The sequence below is a fragment of the Plecotus auritus genome (genome assembly GCF_963455305.1).
Source record: "Plecotus auritus genome assembly, chromosome: 1".
Taxonomy (NCBI): Eukaryota; Metazoa; Chordata; class Mammalia; order Chiroptera; family Vespertilionidae; genus Plecotus; species Plecotus auritus.
The window spans coordinates 28108197-28127177 of NC_137770.1; the positions used below are offsets into that span (position 1 = coordinate 28108197).

The following is an 18981-nucleotide window of genomic DNA, read 5'->3' on the forward strand; positions in this document are numbered from 1 at the left end:
ACTGCTTCCTGCATGCCCCACACTGGGGATTGAGCCTGCAACCTGGGCATGTGCCTTGACTGGGAATTAAACTGTGATCTCCTGGTTCATAGGTTGATGCTCAACCACTGAGCCATGCTGGCCAGGCAATAATATTATTCTTGGATCTGGAAAATGATGTCTTAGAACCCCAAACTAGATTAGGTGTTATCATCCAAGTTTTATATAAAAATAACTCAAATTTCCTCTGGTTGCAACTGAAGGTAGAATTAGGTTTTATTTGTGTAAAACATGCCTTATGGAAATTGATAATGTTTAAAACAAACAAAAAATAGTCTTCATAGATGACACAATGACAACTTCTAAATTTTGCTTTAATTTTTTAAATATATAATACATGCCATAATTATTTTTAAATGGCATTAAAAATGTTTTGTGTTGCCATAAATTATAGCTTTATCTGGTACCACTGTACTCAGTAGAACAAAATGACAAAATCAACTGCCTAAGGAGCTAAGCTGAAAATGAATGGTCTCCATGCTCACAATCTCTGCATAGACTTCTACTAGCAACATGATTTTGCTAGTCTTCCTTCCAGCAACACATCCAGACAATTTAGTCTATAGATCCTATGAGACAACAGTTGATTCATTAAAATCGATAGTCGTTGCTAACCCACCATCCTTTGTTACAGGGCAAGGTGCCCACACTAGTTTCCTGATTTTTACCTTTAAAAAGTCTCAGTGACCCTGGGCCAATTACAATGAATTAATTAACGGACTTCAGTCTCTTCTTAAATTTTACCTCACTCTGAAACAGACTTTTTAATGGGTGCTGAAAAAGAAATTCAAGAGCAGAAATGGGAGGGCCATGTGGTATATTTTCACTTTTAATAAGTGAATTGTCTTTTCCTTCTTTTATTTCACTTAGCATTTCTTCTCAAAGCGGAAAAAAATCAAACAAGAAACATGTGAAAAAGATGAATGGATGTGACATTTAGAGTAAGATTTTAATGGCACTAAGGCCAAGAATATCAGAGTTATGCCTTTTGCTTTCACAGTATAACTTGACAGGATTTCTGGATGTTGTTGCTAAAATGAACTTCATTAGAAGAGAGCAAAAATGCGTGCATTCAAAGAAAATGTGTTATAGCAGAGTTATATTTGTTAAGGCAAACACAGCATAGTCAATATTTAATTAAGCTTTGTATTTTTCAGTGTTGGCCTCTCAGAGGCTAGATCCTTATTTCCATTAGCATTGGCTGTGCTACAAATGTTTTTGGAAATCCTCTTTGAAGTTAAATTTATGAGCCAGTTTATAAGGACAATGAGAAAACCAGCTTCATTTATTCAGAGTCATACCTTATTTAAACCAAAATTGGGACTTTGCATTGACAATTGACATTTCCTGGTCCTTATTCACTACTCTGACTTCAGATTATTATTTTTTAAACATATTTTTGTTGATTTCAGAGAGAGGAAGGGAGAAGAAGAGAGAGATAGAAACATCAATGATGAGAGAGAATCATTGACTGGCTGCCTCTTATAGGTATCCTACTGGGGACTGAGCCAGCAACCCGGGCATATTCCCTGACTAGGAATCAAAGCGTGACCTCCTGGTACATAGGTCAATGCTTAACCACTGAGCAACACCAGCTGGGCCAAATTACTTTTTATTAAAAAGTGCTAAAGGCCTGGGGTGGAGGGTGGGGAGACCTGGAGTTGGTCAATGGGGGAAAAAAGAGGACATATGTAATACTTTCAACAATAAAGAATTATTTTTAAAAATAGAAAAAGACAAAAAAGGGGAAAAAACCTTTTAAAGAATCATAAAACATTACATATAAATAATGTACTGTTTGAATTATTTAAATAAAACATTCATGTTACCATAACAAAGGTTAAGAAAGTTTCCCCAGCACTCCAGGAGTGTTGAATATATTATCCTGATCACAGTACACTCCTGTCCTATAGAGGTAAATGGTAGTCACTTCTCTATTTCTGTGGTCACTCTCATCACCTATTATATATCCCTCAATACTATCATTCCCTAGTTTGCTTTTTGAATTTTATGTAAATGGAATCATACAGTATGTTTTCTTCTGCATTTGCCTTCTTTTGCTCAATATTCTGTTTATGAGATACAAACTATGGCCTGCCACCTATTTTTATGAATACAGTTTCATAGAGACACAGCCACTCCCATCACTTACATGTTATCTATGGCTATTTCGGGATTACAAAGGCAGAGTTGAATAATTGCAACAGAGACTGTATGGCTCACATTGCCCACAGTATTTGCCACTTGGCTTTAACGGAAAGTTTGCCAACTCCTGACTTAAAGATATTATTTGACTCAAGTTGATAATATTTTGTTTAACATTTTTGTAGTGATTTTCACGAGAGACACTGTACTTGGTTTTCTTTTCTGTAATGCCTTGGTCTATTTTTGGTATCAGGATAATCTTAGTTTCATAAAATGATCTGGTTGTAGTCTCACCTTGTCAATGTAAAACTAGTATTATTTCTTCCTTTAAATCTTTGATAGAATTTACCTAGGAAGCTAATATGGACTAATTTTGTTCATGGGGAAAATTTTAACTATAAATTCAATTTCTTTAAACAGGTATATACTTATTCAATTTTAAAATTCTTTATATGCCAGTTTTGGTAATTTCTTATTTTTATTGAATTTATTGGGGGTGACAATGGTTAATAAAATAATATAGGTTTGAAGTGTACAATTTTATAATATATCACCTGTATATTGTACTGTGTGTTCAAATCTTCCATCACCATTTATCCCCCCTTTACCCTCTTCTACCTTCCCTTACACACCCTTCCCTCTGGTAATCACCATACTGTTGTCTGTATACTATTTTTGCTTCATCCCTTCACCATTTTCAAACAACCCCAAGACCTCCTTCCCTCTGACAGCTGTCATTCTGTTCGCTGTCTCTATGAGTGTGTTTCTATGTTGTTAGTTTGTTTATTTTGTTCATTAGATTCCACATATAAATGAAATCATATAGTATTTATCTTTCTCTGACTGGCTCATTTCACTTAGCATAATACTCTCCAGGTCCATCTATGCCATCGCAAAAAGTATGATTTCCTATTTTTACGGCCTAGTAGTATTCTATTGTGTAAATTGTACCACAGCTTTTTTATCCACTCATCTACTGATGGGCACTTGGGTTATTTCAATGCTGCTATGAACATAAGGGTGAATATATCCTTTTGAATTAGTGTTTTGGGTTTCTTTGGACATAGTCCCAGAAGTGGAATTGCTGGATCATAAGGCAGTTCCATTTTTTATTTTTTGAGGTAATTCAATACTGTTTTCCACAGTGGCTGCACCAATCTGCAATCCCACCAACAGTACACTAGGGTTCCCTTTTCTCCACATCCTAGATAGCACTTGTTTGTTCATTTACTGATAAACACCATTCTGACAGGTGTGAGGTGATATCTCATTGTGGTTTTAATTTGCATTTCTCTGATGATTAGTGACATTAAGCATCCTTTCATATTCTATTGGCCATCTGTGTGTCCTCTTTGGAGAAGTGTCTTTTCAAGTTCTTTGTCCATTTTTTAACTGCATTGTTTGTTTTATTGGTGCTGGGTTGTGTAAGTTCTTTATAAATTTTGAATATTAACCCCTTATCAGATGTATGACTGGCAAATATGTTCTCCTGTTCAGTGAATTGTCTTTTAATTTTGTTGATGGTTTCCTTTGCTGTGCAAAAACTTTTTAGTCTGATGTAGTTCCATATGTTTATTTTTTCTTTTGTTCCCCTGCCTAAGGAAGGAGACATATCAGGAAATATACTGTTATGAGAAACGTCTGAGATTTTACTTCCTATGTTTTCTTCTAGGATTTTTGGGGTTTTGAGTCTTACATTTATGTCTTTAATGCATTTTGAGTTTATTCTTGTGTATGGGGTAAAAAGGTGTCTAGTTTCTGAGGGAGGCATGATTCTTTGTCTCCTTATTTTGGCTGCCTCTTTATGTTTGTTTCTATGTAGCAGGTAGACTAACAAAGATCAAGAATGTTGACTAACTGTTGGGTAACTCTCAGGTTTACTGATCTGGTTCTCTTGTTTCCTCATCTGGGAGTATCACGGTTCAGAAGAAAACTGATGACCTAGATTAACCTAGGGGTAGATTCATTAGACCATCTCTATGACTAATTAGAAAGCACCAAGTCCACACAGATCCTGTGAAGAACCACAGAACACCAGAGCCAGAATGGATCATAGATACTGTTTAATCCAAGCCTGTTAATCCACAAAGGAGGAAACAGAGGTCAGTTAGGCTGATGCCCCAAAGTCACCCATTTACCAGCTCAAGTCATACAACTAGTTTGTAGCCCTAAACTCTTTTACACAAACTGTTCTGTTAAGAAGCCATAGACAAATACTTAAACATATTTATAACCACATAAAGCCATTAAAAATAAATTTGTAGGCTATGAGGAGAGATAGAAATGGACACATGAAAAAATGTGCTGAGATAAGCAGAATAAAAATGCATGTACATAGCATATAATCGGAACATTATTTGTATAATAAAAATTCGTGAGAAAGAGCCAGGTTGGTATACTTTTATATCAGATTCATTTTTCTATTCTTAGATTTTGAGAAAGAGGTTGAATTGAGACTAATGGGTTAAAACTACAAGGAGGCGGGTAAGTTTCAATTTGTTATACTAGTAAGGAAGAAGTTTTTCCAGGTCAAAGTTGTCCAAAGATGGAATGAGAGAAGATGACATTCACCTCTAGAGGCTATTAAAGCAGAAGGTGGGGAGCACTCTGCAGGAAGGTGGTGGTTGTACTGATTTTCAAATTCAGACAGGGTATATTAGATAATCTGGGCAGATGCTGAAAATAGAAGGTCCGGAGTCCAGGTCCATGGGGATGCCCTGGGATCTGTATTTTTAACCAACTACCCAAGCTATTCTCATGTTCAGTGGGAAGGCATCAGACACCTGTAAGGAACGGTTCCAGTTCAGGAGTCCGTAGTCTTCTGTATGAGTTAATGGAATTAACAGCATTGCAATGGTAGTGAAGAATCCACATTCTATATTGGTTTTGTCCCTAACAAGTTGTGTGGTTTTTGAGCACATTTTATCGTGTTTCTGCAAGAACAGTGAGACTAGATGTATCTTGTGGCTCTTATATGCTAGGAATTTATGTTTCTGAGGGTAGCCTGGAAGAAACTAATCTTCAAAGTCCCTGGAAAATTCCTCATGACATTCAGGTGATGGAGAATTATCCTTGAATAACTGTCTATTACAGATGGGAAAGGCCATGCAACCTGGCTCGTTTCCTGGAGTTGGCAGGCATTAGGCCCAGGATATGTCTACCATAGTGATTTTCAACCATGTTCATTTCATGGCGCAGGTAAACTAATTACTAAAATTCCGTGGCACACCAAAATATATATTATACCTTTTGCCAATCTGACAAAAAGATAAAAGGTATAATTTTGACTACTTGTGTGACCTTGAAAAGGTAATTTAGTCTCTTGAATTTGTAGTTTCCTCAATTACAAAATAAATAGTTCCTATTTTTACAGGATTTTTGTGAAGACTAAATGAGGTGTAGCTCTAGAATTTTATGGTTTCAGTTGGTGCTGTGATTGTTGTTGAAACAGCCCTCTTTATTACTTGCTTAGACTCCCTCATCTAAAGATTCCCTAACTAGTCTCAACCCTCCATAAATGTGTCTTAAATTCCAACTCCATAAACAAAATCATTTTGACTGAAACCTGGTATACTTTTCATGCATTTGGGCCTATGCAAAAATTATTTTTTTCTCCACCTGCAATTACCTCCCCCAGTTTTCTATTCATGTTTAAGGCCTAGTTCTAAAATTATTAATGTGGTAATTATAATAATGGCCTCCAATGAATCATGTCTCCCCAGGTCAACCTGACATTGCTACTCCTACACCAGGAGGTGGAGTTGGTTTCTCCCCGCTCTTCAGTCAGGGCTGGTCTTGGGATTTGCTTAAAGAATAGATTGTGGTGGACTTGACATTGTATGCGTTCTGGAGCCTCGGCTTTAAGAAGCCTTATAGTTTTCATCTTCTCCCTCTTGGCACTCTGAGACTGTCAGGCTGTGAAGAAGCCCAGTTTAACCTACTGGGGGTACAAGGCGATATGGAGGAGAATCGAAGCCCCAGCTAAGACTAAGCATTGCTGCTAAACAAATGAGACCCACCCTGTGGCATCAATGGAACTATCAGGTGAGTAGGGCCTCATTGGTGAGACCAGCAGAAGAGCTGCCTGGATTGCCAAGTCATGGAATCATGATTATGAGAAATAAAGATTCATTATGGTTTGTGGTGGTTGGTTATGCAAGATACTGATATATATCCTCAGAGAAATGTTCTCGATATACTCAAGAAAAACTCACAATTCTCTCCTCTGGGCTTTGTTCATTCTTCTATTATAGCACACAGCACATATAATTCTTATTCTACCAGTGTCTGTTTCTCTCACTAACTTAATAGCTTTTGAAAGGAGAGATCAGGTTTCCATTCACCTTTATAACTGCTGTGACTATTCTAGTGCCTGGTACCTAGCAACTGTGGACATTTATTCCCCAGGTCATACACTCACTGTTTTCTGAAATGCTTTCACTTGATCTCTGGAACTCATGGTCAATCATAAGTAAAAAATTTTATATCCTCAACTTTTCAGTCAATATTCCTTTCATCTTCTTGTTCTTCCCCAGTGGCCATGCTTCCCTGAAGCCCTCTTAGATGGTGGCTGTTTTGCCTCCCATGCCTTATACATCATGGGGTTTGAAGGCAGGTAAGTGATCTTATGGCTTATGTTTCTTATGGCTTCTTTCAGACTGCCTTCATTCCCTCCCTCTTCTTTAAAAAAACAAAACAAAAAACCAACACTCAGCTTTCACTCCCATGACATCAGATTAAATGACCTAGACCTTTTGTTGTGAAAGTCATTTATTGATCCCTGGGCCTCTGCCTCTTATTCTATAAAGATTTTAACCACAGATCCACAACCACCCTCTCTAACACTCTCCCAGAAGTGATTTCAATATCCAGATAGCTCAATCTACCAACATCATGGCTACTTAATTCCTCGACTTCCTCTCTTCCACAGATCTTGTCTTTCATCCTATCTTAGTCGTTTATTCCCTTGGTCATACCTTACTTATTGTCACCACTAATATATTGCCACCCTAGATATTCCACTATCAATTGCCATCTCCTATATTTTTAGCTCTCTTACTCTTACCTCCAACTTCAAAACTTCTTTGCCACTGGACTTAAAATTTATTGTAATTACTACTCTTCACTGTTCCTTACCTATCTCATTATTCAGTTAAAATTTAATGGTCAATCCTTTTGGTTGTTCTCTTGTCTCTTTCTTGATTTATTACACTCTTATATTTGATATAGCCCTAATTAAGTCCAACTTTCTACCTAATAGGTGCCCACATCTGGGGAGCTAAATTGGCTGAAGAAAGAATAGCCTCTCTTTAAATTCATAAATGTTAATAATCTCAAGAGAATCCTTAATGCTACCTACCACTCAAAACTCTATTTCCCTAGCCAATTAATCTCTTTACTTTCCTAGATGACTATTTTATAGCTTCTAATTTCTCCCCAGACCTTCAGCAACTTACCCTCTTTGCTTCCCATATTACTAAGAAAATAGAAACAATTAGAAGAAAGCTTCTAAGACAGTGGTTCTCAACCTTTCTAATGCCGCAACCCTTTAATACAGTTCCTCATGTTGTGGTGACCCCCAACCATAAAATTATTTTCGTTGCTACTTCATAACTGTAATTTTGCTACTGTTAATGAATCGTAATGTAAATATCTGTGTTTTCCGATGGTCTTAGGTGACCCTGCTAGTGAGAATCAGAAAACACAGATATTTACATTATGATTCATTAACAGTAGCAAAATTACAGTTATGAAGTAGCAACGAAAATAATTTTATGGTTGGGGGTCACCACAACATGAGGAACTGTATTAAAGGGTCGCGGCATTAGAAAGGTTGAGAACCACTGTTCTAAGAGCTCCCACCACATTTCTATGCTTATTTGTACCTCTGTGCATCTATTATGAGTCCCTTCTTTTTTCTATGAATAAATTGTACATCTTCCTAGCCAAGTCTTCCCACCTATCTATGCATTACATTCAATCTCTTACCTACTTGCTGATAACACTTCCTGAATTTTCCCTGTTTCTCTTGTACCACTTTTCCCTTTTGAGTGAGCCATTCTCATCATTATAAACATATTGCCACTTTCACATTATTTGAAATCCTGCAAGTCCTGACCTCATTTACCCATTTAGATACTACTGCATGTCTTCCTTTTAAGGAAAATTCCTTCAAAGATTAATTACACTCACTTCTTCAAATTGCTCTCTTCCTATTCTGACTTGAACCAACTCCAATGAGGCTTTCTGCCCTCAATGTTTCATGGAATGTGAACTTATCAAGGTCAGCAATCAATTTTGATGTTGCTAAATTCAGTTATCGATTCTCAGTCCTAATATTAGTTGATTTTTTTACCTAGTAGATCAATTCCACTCTTCCTTGAATCACTTTCTTGAAAATTTGGCTTCCAAGAAACCAAATCCTCCTGATTTTTCTCCTTGTCTCCAGCTACTTCTCCATTTATTTTTTAATATTAAAAAATCTTTATTGTTGAGAGTATTACAGATGTCCCCCTTCCCTTTTTTTCACCCATTGCTCCCCTTCACCCAGTTCCTACTCAACTGTAGGCCTTCACCATCCTAATGTCTGTGTCCATGGGCAGTTTATATACGAATATAGGTTCTTTGGTTAATCTCTTCCCCCATAGAAAACCCTAAACACTCCACCCCAAACTACTAGATTTAATAAATGAATCAGGCAAAGTAGCAGGATACAAAATTAACATCCAGAAATTGACAGCATTTTTATACACCAATAATGAACTCTCAGAAAGAGAAACTAAAGAGACAATCCCATTTATCACTGCAACAACAAAAAATTAAGATACTTAGGAATAAATTTAACCAAGAAGGTAAAAGATTTATACTCAGAAAACTACAGGACATTGGAAAAAGAGATGGAAGAAGGTACAAATGAGTGGAAGTATGTACTCCTCAATGTCTTTTGCTGATTCATGTTAGCAGCCCACAACCACAAGCAGGATACAGAACAGTTCCATTGCCTCCCAAAAGTCCCTTGCACTATCCCTTTGTAGCACATTCTTCCCATAATTCCTAATCCCTGGTAACCACGGATCTGTTCTCCAGCACTATAGTTTTTGAAATGTCATATAAATGGAATCATATAGTGTCTAACCTTTTGAGACTGGCTTCTTTCATTCAGAAAAATTACTTTGAGATTCATCCAAGTTGGTATATGTATCAATAGTCCACTCCTTTTTATTGGTGAATGAGCACACAAAACATACAACTGCAACCCCCAAAATAACGCAGAAAAACATTTTTAAAACCATTTCTTTTAGGAGTTTGAGTACAATAAGTTAAAAAACTTAAAGGCATTTTGTAGAATCTGAACATAAGACTTCTTAAAGCTTGTTTGAAACTAAAATAAGTTCTTTAACATTTTTGTGCTTGTCTGCATCCTGTAGGCCAGATTGCTGATGGGCTAGCCTGTTTATGAATGCATTTGTTATTCCCCAGAATCCTTACTCTATACACAGAAGGGCATGGTAAGACCATTCTTAATTATCAGCAAAGAGTAACCTCTTCCTAGAAACCAGGACTACCCTCAACTGTAAGAAGCATGTTGAAGGTACCATCTTTACTATTCACAAATTCTTAGACACCCCCCAGGTCACAATCAAGGCTACACAACTCTTCAGCCTTTCCCTGTTGCCACCAAAACCTTATAAGAGAATGTTTACCTGTGACAACACTGGGGATTTTGGAGAGAAAGCTCTTGACTGTTCTAATGGGCACGCCCCCTGTCTTGTCATCTTGCATCTTTGTAATGATGTCTTCAATCTGAAAGAGGTTAAAGAAAAGAAGTGTTATTGTCTCCCACAAAGTGATAGTAAATGACATCTTTAAAAATAGCCAAAATGTGGGAACGTGGACGCCAACAATAGGTATCAGGATATGTCAGTCAATACATACAGTAGCAGGATTGTCTGTAGACCACGTGTTGTGGGTGGGAGGTTAGGGGATTACATACAATAGCATAAAGTATGGTCTGTAAGAATAACCCTCAGTTTAACAAGGTAAGGAGGAAGAAACACATAAAATTCTTGATAGGTCCAACATGGATATGGTGAAATCACTTCTCTTTTGCAAATTGGGTTCACATATAGGTTCAACCATATGAAATTTCCATATTCAACCTGAAAATGGCAATTTCCTACAGTTTAACTAAATATATTAACATGCTACTGTTAGAAAGTATAGGCAGGACTGAAGAAGCTGGAGGACAAGTCTCAGTGGTTGTGAGTGGTGGTGTGAAGGGGGCCATCTTGAGCCAGGGCTAAGGTAGAGCAAGGACAGGATTCGATTTTCTCCAGGGCTGTGGCCTGGAGCCAGGGGAAATCTTATTGGTGAAACCAGATACTATGCACATACATTGAAAACAGAATAGAGAGAGGTGATGGACTACCAAGGATGTAGGTGCCTAAACTGGGAAACCAGTTTGTTGCTAAGAATTTACAACCCTGGGCAGAAATCTTCAGAATAGGATGCAGAAGAATCTGTAATAAGGACTTTCTGTTTGTAGAGTTAAGAGGGGGCGGGGGAGGGGCAACTGGGAAAGGGGAGAGGATAATGTTTAGCTTTCTCACATATTTTGTTTCCCTGAGCCACAAAGTATCTTTGAAACACCAGGATGGGTTTCCTGAGTTATTCCTTAATAGATTTTAAGTGTAGAAATTTAAAGCTGTAGCTTACCCTGTCTAACATACTAGTAATGCAGTTTGAGGGTTAGTTTCTCAGTCACATGACTAATAACTTATTTGAAATAAATAGATAACTTGCTAGAGACAAAATTAGGATATGGCATAACTTAATAATGCATATTTATATGTATATGTATATGTATACACACAATAGGTAAAATATATATTAAGAATTTATTATGTGCTAGGTACTACTCTAAGAATTGCACACATATTACCCTATTTAATCCCAATGATTATTTCATAAACTAGATTATACTATAATTATTTTTAGATAAAATAACAAAGATTTAATGAGGTGTATCAATCAGGGTAGATAAGGTTAAGTTGTGGTAACAAATAACCCTCAAAATCATGATGGCTTAAGACCAAGTTTTTTTCTCCCTCCTGCTACAAGTCTATTACATACAGGTCACCAGGGGGACTGCTCACTGCCGTTACTCCGGGCCCAGGCTGACGAAGCAGCCACCATCTGGAATGTTGCTGGTCATTGTGTTGGAGGGACAAAAGAAAATTCTAGAGAATCTTACACTGGTTACTAAATATTAAAGCCCAGAAGTTACACAGAACTCATTTACTCACAATTCTTTGGCCAGAACTAGTTACACAGCACTACGCAACTGCAAAGGAGTCTTCTGGGTGCCAGGAGGAGAGGGAAACTGACCCCTGTGAGTAGCATCCATGACTACCATAGAGATTAAACAACTAGCCCCAGGTCACACAGCTACCCAGTTGTGGATCTGAGTTTGAACCCAGCCGTAGATACCAGAGCTCAGGCTTCCAAGCCCTGGGTTGCTCTGCCACCTGATAAGATTCCCAGAAAACCAGTCCAGCAGGGAGACCATTCTCCCCTGGATATTTCTGGGTTTTCCTGAGAGGTACCACTAGTGAGAGGGAATCTGAAGCTTCTGACATCTTAGGCCAGCGGTTGTCAACCGGTGGTCCGCGGACCACTGGTGGTCCATGAGGTCGAAAGGTTGGTGACCACTGTCTTAGGCAGTGGATGGATATGTCATGCTAGGAAAAATGGTCATTCTCTGAAGACCTGCATCCTGTTAAATGACAGGAAAAGGACTGTCATTTACCTTCATGTTCATAGTTTCAACTAGTGTCCCACCTTCTGTCCTCCACACACAGCCCGACGATTTAGAATAGCTTGAGTACTACTGATAGTCAGGGAGAGTAATTCCTAGAAAAATGGACATTTTCAAAGTAATCTATGCTTTGATCTATTGTGCTATCTGAAATCCAATATGAGTTACATTGCTGCTTTTTAGGAAATGGCCTGAAAATCATGGGGAATTGGAGGGAAGCCAATATCTCAATCCGGTTAGAACCCTGATGTCATTAGATAGTAATGATTTCCATTCTCTGCTGATGTGAGCTGCAGTTAAAGATTAGCTGTGCAGAAGAAGTCTCCATGATTCTCTTATCCTCTGCTCTGTGTAGTTGCTTTATAACACCATTGAATCTTTATTATTATTATACTAGAGGCCTGGTACATGGGATTCATGCACTCGTGGGGGGCATGGCCTGTGGGGATTGGCCCGCTGTGGGAGCCCCACTCATCCCAGTCAGCCGAGCAACTGTGGACCCGCCTTCTGTGTGGCTGCTCCCTGGTCTGGCATCTTCTGTGGATCCAGAGCATTCGCCTCTCCAGGGGACCCAGTCAGGGCTGGGCCCAGGGATAATAGCACTGAGAGGTGGCGGAGTAGGCCTCAGTCCTGTGGTGGCCACGAACCCGCCTCCCAGCCTCCACGGTCAGCTCTGCAAGTCTGATGGCGGTGCTGCGCAGCCTATGGGCATCCAGAGGAGGTGGCAGGGAGTGTGGAGGAGGAGCCTGGGGCGAGGAGGTGACAATTGCAGCCCGGTTCCTGCCCATTGGCCTGGGGTTCACAGCGGGAGCAGCCACTCATCCCAGTCAGCTGAACGGTGCTCCCACTGTGGGAGTGCACTGACCACCAGGGGGCAGCTCCTGCATTGAGCATCTGCCCCCTGGTGGTCAGTGTGTGTCATAGCAACTGGTTGACTGGTCATTCTGGCTGTTCCATCGTTCAGTCGCTGGGCTTTTATTATATAGGATAAGTTTCAGGTGTATAACACTGTAATTCAACACCTGTGCAAACTACAAAGTGGTCACGCAATACCTAACTTCTTATGTTGACCTACAGTGTACGGAGAGGTGTAACACTCATCAGAGGTCACAATTGGATCAAAAGGACAATCCCCTTAACTGACCAGAAAGGGGTTACATTCTAGCAATAGTTTACAACATCAGAGGAATAGAAGAATGTTTCATTAGTCCCCAATTCTTGACTCCTCCATATATTAATATAAACCTAAATTCTCATGGAGGGCAGAGAGTCTGCTTCTTGACTTTTTGGCTTGGTCATGTGACTTGCCTGGCTAATGGGATGCTATTGAACTTGATGTGAATAGAGGCTTTCAAGATACCTGCATGGTTAGGGTCACCCTTTTCTCTTGCCCTTCTGCAGCAGACAGTTGTTTTTTCCAAGGAAGGTGAGAGACATGTGGAGCAGAAGGGGCCCATCCCTGACTAAATCAATCAAACCTGAGCTGCCCTGCAGGCTCACGAGGAAGAAATAAATGCTTATTGTTATATGCCACTGAGTTTGGGGTGGTTTTCTATGCAGCAAAATTGTGGCTACAGCTGACTGATACAACATGTTGAAATTGAGGCTCAGAAAGTTTAAGTGATTTGTTCAAGGACACAAAGCTAGTAAATGGCAAAGCCAGGATCCATACCCAAGTCTTCCTGACTCTAATTAATGCTCAAGCTCTGCCTATCAAATCTAAGATTTATCTTTTTATCCTTAACCAGTGCCTGCCAACATGCTTTTCAGATACAGACACTTAATACTATTTGTATTGAAGGGAAAGTTTAGTTCAGTCCTAAGGGGTAGAGCAGGAAACAGAGAAATTGATCCAGATAATCAGTTTATCAGCCATCTCAGGATTGATTTTGGCCCAATGACTGATGATGAGCTCAGCATTCTCTCCCTTTGTCCCAAGGGTTTAGTTGGATTTATCTTATACTGGTAGATCACATCTTCTGGGTTGGGAACAGAGAGATGGGAAGGCATATATACTTATATTTTCTTGATTGTTCAGGTCTATCTAACTTCTGATACCTTTTGTTCCTGAGGAAGACCAACATCAATTCCCTGGCATTCTTTAATATGAAGTTCTGTGTCACTGTGGAGCCTGTTGGACCCAAGTTTCACTGTGCCAATCAGTTAGCAGGTGGCCCTTATCTGACAGCCAAGTGATGCACAGAAACCACTTGGCCGGCTCCGCTGGTTCTGCCTGGATGGGTCACAACAACCAGGACGCCCTTCTCCAAGGAGATCCAAGCTCCACACTAACTAACGTGCAGGTAAAACATTTTCTAAACAGCAGGAGGAAATGGAAATCATTATACCACAGGGTGGGTTTTCTCTGAAAAGAGGAATATTTTGAGATGGTAGAGATAGTTCATTGAAATAGCCATGGAGTATAAGAGAGAATGAGGAGAAGCAATCCTCTCTTTTCAAACTAAAACCACAGAAGGGCAGCGGGACAGTAAGTCTGAGGCCCGAGAGAAATGCTGGTCTTAGCTTCACTGACTTGCTGTGTTGACCTTGGACACGTTACCTAACCCGTCAGGATGTCACTTCCCTCATCTCTACAGCAATAGCTCTGGTTGTTAAACAACATTCCTTGTTCTAAAACACAAGAGACTTGACTGACTTGACAAATGAAAATTTGTGTCTGTGAGTAAAGGGTAGGACAGGTAATCAGACCTTGGGGTTCCCATTCCCCTTGTTGCCCATCTTCTAGGTGGATCCATGAAGAATGCTCCCCTGGGCTAAGAGGTACAAGGTGTGGGGAGGGTGCTTGGCAGGATGAGGGAGTTTTGATGTTTTGAGAAATAATTTTGGACAAATGGCATCAGAAGCCAGATCGAGATATGAGCCCAGGTGGCCCTGACACTGCTCTTTCTTGACCAGTCCCATGCCTGCTCATCTCTGCTAACAGAAATGACAAAGGGTCAATATCAGTTTTGTTTCTAAAAATTAATTATCCAATGAGCTAATTTATTTAGCTCCTCCAATATTTCCTTCGTGGAATATTTAAAAATTTTAAGAATAAACAAGCTATGTTGTTGTTACTTTAAAAACAATCCACCACAACTTTAGCAAAGAAAGCGGAGTATGCCTCAGGCATGAAGGTCTTTTTTATTGAAGCATTTCAACTTGACTTTGCAATCACTTGCCTATTTCTAACACTAATGACTGTCAGTTCAGCTCCTGCATTTCATTAAAGACCCCTTCTGTTTTGGTATCTGAGAATGAGTGAAAATAAGTTTTTGGACACATCTTATCAGCCCAGAGGCAGAAATCAGAATTGGCAAATGATAATCATATTTCTTTATCCAAAATGTGCATGCTTCATTGAGCATGCTCTGTCCCATATGTGTTCCATAGATTGGGCCTTTCCTCATTTTTATTTTTAAAAACACAGCACACTGCTATCCTCAACTTTTAAATATACTGAGCTTCACTTACTGGTTTAGTGGACATGTATTGAACACCTATAAAAGTAGGTAAAAGACAGAATCTGTCCCCCTTCATCATGGACTAAAATTCTGCAGAAAGGTTCAGGGATGTAGGCTCACAGTTAAGGATGTGTTGGAGACAGAAGAGCCAAGTTTTGGTTCTAAAGAAGCTAGAAGGTGAAATACTAAGGAGTATCACTTTCTGAAGTCCTTGGAAGGGGAACCATCAAAGACTCCCTCAATTTTTCATCATCTCACTCAAAAGTCTGTGATTTCAATGACAGGAGGGAAATTTTCAGATTCCTTGTACTAGCTATGATAATAGTTGAAATGCCAGTTAATTTGTTTTCAGTTAAACTTACTTTTGAATCACTGTATATGTCTAGTATGCTTTTGATAGAAAGCAAAAAAAAAAAAAAATGCAACCTCCAAACATGGGGTCTATTTTTCCCATGTAACAAGCAAACTGTATGTGAGTGGCCATCAGCATTACTGTAGTTACTTAACTCTATATGAACTACTATCATGGCCTTTCCTTCATGGTTGCCGAGATAGCTGCCCCAGTTCCGGGCATCACTTTTATGTTAAAAAAGAAAAAAAGGTGGAAAGTGGAGAGTGTTGGTATAGCTGTACTTGTTCCTGGTATCCAGAAAAGCATATTCCTTCCCAGAATATCCCAACAGATCTCTGGTCTAGTCTCATTGGCCAGAACAGGGTCACATGACTACATGTAGCTGCAAAGGAAGCTGGGGAAGAGGGTATTTAGCTTTTCCAGCCTCTACACCACATGGAAACATGGGAAGGGGAGAATGGAAATGGGGTTAGCTTAACCAAACAACACTGTCTACCACAAAGACCCTGTACTAAAGAACATTCATAAAGGATGCTTGAGCAGGCCTTGATTCCTCTCGGCTCTGTTCTCCGCACTGCAGCCTGTGTGACACTCTACGAAAAATATGACCATTTAATTCCTCTGCTTAAAATCTATCTATAGGTTTCTTAGTGATTATTCTATTATAAAATCTTATAGAACCCTCTATCTTTCCTCTATATCACTTTAATTTGGACTTGCATTTTTCATTAGACTGTTTTTCTCACCATTTAATCTAAATAGTTGGTGCTCAGTAAATATTTATTGAATGAATACATGCATGCATGAATGAATGCCACGAGTGCTATATTCTTAAAGAATTTTATCTGGGATTCCAGCATTGAATAGGATGCTTAATATATTAGGATCTTAGGGGTGTTGATACCTGTCCTTTGGTATTTACATTTTTAAGATCACTCTGCTTTGGAAATGGGTTAAATAAACAGAAACCTCAAAATTCCATAAATGTTAGCAACAATGTTCAAGGAATTGCTCCACAGGCACCCAAGTACCAGTTGAGCTAGAAGCCAGTTCCCCAAAGTATCATGCATGACATTCGTTACCCAGGGCCGTGCCAGGGTAGAAGGATGAAGCAGCATTATTTGTTTTGTCTCCTGGAGGCTTATTTTTATGGCTTTAATATTACCATATGTGGTGCTTCATAAATTACTTTTATGGAAAACATTCTCCCCCATGTAATTGAAGAGAAAAGCAGGCAAGAATGATGTTCTAGGTCAGTGAACAAATGGCTTCTTGATGATGCTTTAGGGGGAATTACTTTCCCCTGAGCTTGGCTGGAGTAGCCAAGCCTTAAAAGGCACTGTTTCTCTTGTATAAGAATCTGCTGTTTGCTTGGAAACAAGAGCGGAGCAGATTCTTTGAGCAAACCACAGAATTAGGAATCTCTGACTGCAGAAGACCAGCTAAAATGCAAACGAGGAAAATAAACACTGACTTATGAAACACTCTAGCAATGTCAGAGCACCTAACATCTCTTTATTACAATCTCCTCAAATTACCCCAACTTGAGTATGCCATCTGCTGTTTATTTGGGAGCCATCCCCTCTTTACAGATAAGCACACTGATGCTGAGGGAGGTAAACTGTCCAAGGCCAAATGAGACTGATGAATAATGAGATTATTTGGATCAAACCCAGGCAGTCTTGCTCCAGAGCTGGCTCCTGGGATCACCACACCAGCTGCCAGGGCAGCTCCTGGGAGGCCTTGGTTCATGCAAGTAAGGCTTCAGCTGAGTGGAAGAAGATGTGGGAGATGGGGCCACATCCTAAATAGCAAAATTTAATCCACAGTGTGGAAGGCAGAAGAATGGTCCCCCCAAAAGATGCCCACATCCTAATCACTGTGAATATGTCATCTTACACGGTGAAGGGACTTTGTAGATGTGATTAAGGTTAAGGACCTTGAGATGGGGTGATTATCCTGGATTATCCAGATGGGCTGTCTAATCACATGAGTCCTTGAAAGATGAGGACTTTTCCCAGCTGTAGTCAGAGAGAGATGTGACCATAGAGAAAGCATCAGAGAGGTGGGCCTTTTCTGGCTTTGAGAAAGGAGGGAGGATCCACAAGCTAAGGAATGTGGGTGGCTTCTAGAAGCCAGTAAAGGCAAGGAAAAAGATGGTCCCCTAGAGCCTTCAGAAAGGTGTGCAGTTCTGCCAACCCCTTGATTTTAACCCAGAGGGCCTATTTCAGACTTCTGTCCTACAGAATTGTAAGATACATGTTGTCTGTAGGTATTAAACTTGTGGTAATTTGTTACAGCAGCAATAGAAAACTAATACATACAGTGACCTATTCATGAGTAAATATTTGGAAAATCAGTATTCCGCATTGTTTCCAAAACAGATTAGTATTTTCTCCTCCTGGGGAAAAACTGAGTGAATTTCCTCTAACCCTACTACTCTCTGTTCCTTTTGAACAGCTTGACAGCCAAACTACTGGTCCACCGGACACTGTGGCAGTCTGCTTGGGGGAAGAAGTCAGGGATAAGGACATGAGAGATATCTGTCTCTAACCTGAAGTAATTGCTTCCATGGCATTTGATAGGCTTCAGGTTTTGGTCTACCTGGGATCAATTAGATGGGTGGCTCAGAGGTTATTTCCAGGAGCTTCTTAAATGGGACACAGTAGCTCATTAACTCTAACACCACATTCTACATATGGAAAAATGAATATCCTTTCTTCCCCCCATCTCAAATTTTTCCTTGCTACATGGTTCAACCTAGCCCACCAAGGAGAATTGTAGAAGGAATACCACGTGGCAGCATAGCTCAAGTAACCAGGCAGAGCACCGTAAAATGCTCTAGATTTGAACACGAGGCCTTTCATATTACGTTTCTACAGAAATGTCCTAGGTTTAACCCCCCTTACTGCTGGAGAGAGGTCAGTATCTGTGCTTCCAAAGAAAAACTGGTCCTGGAATATTACAATTTTTTACTCCTGGAGAGGAGCAAGGAACATAAGACCTTGTCCTGCCTCTGACCCCAAGGACATCCTGGACTCTGGAATCACTTGTCCTTTCTGCCTCACTTCCTTTCTGACTCTTCCCCAACACCTTGCCCTACTCCAAGCTTAGTAACTGAACTGGCAACTGGAGTGAATTTTAGAGCTTAGAAAACTTTATGT

At 39.6% G+C, this 18981-nt stretch overlaps 1 protein-coding gene across 12 annotated transcripts in view; it reads right to left on the reverse strand.

Moving 5' to 3' along the window:
* Positions 1–18981, reverse strand: part of RGS6 (regulator of G protein signaling 6) — a 495409-nt gene that overhangs the window by 147414 nt on the left and 329014 nt on the right. For all 12 annotated transcript variants that reach the window (XM_080664882.1, XM_080664872.1, XM_080664873.1 and 9 more), the window contains exon 3: positions 9888–9987. In XM_080664882.1, the coding sequence (XP_080521008.1) occupies positions 9888–9987 (100 nt within the window). The remainder of the gene's footprint in view (positions 1–9887; positions 9988–18981) is intronic.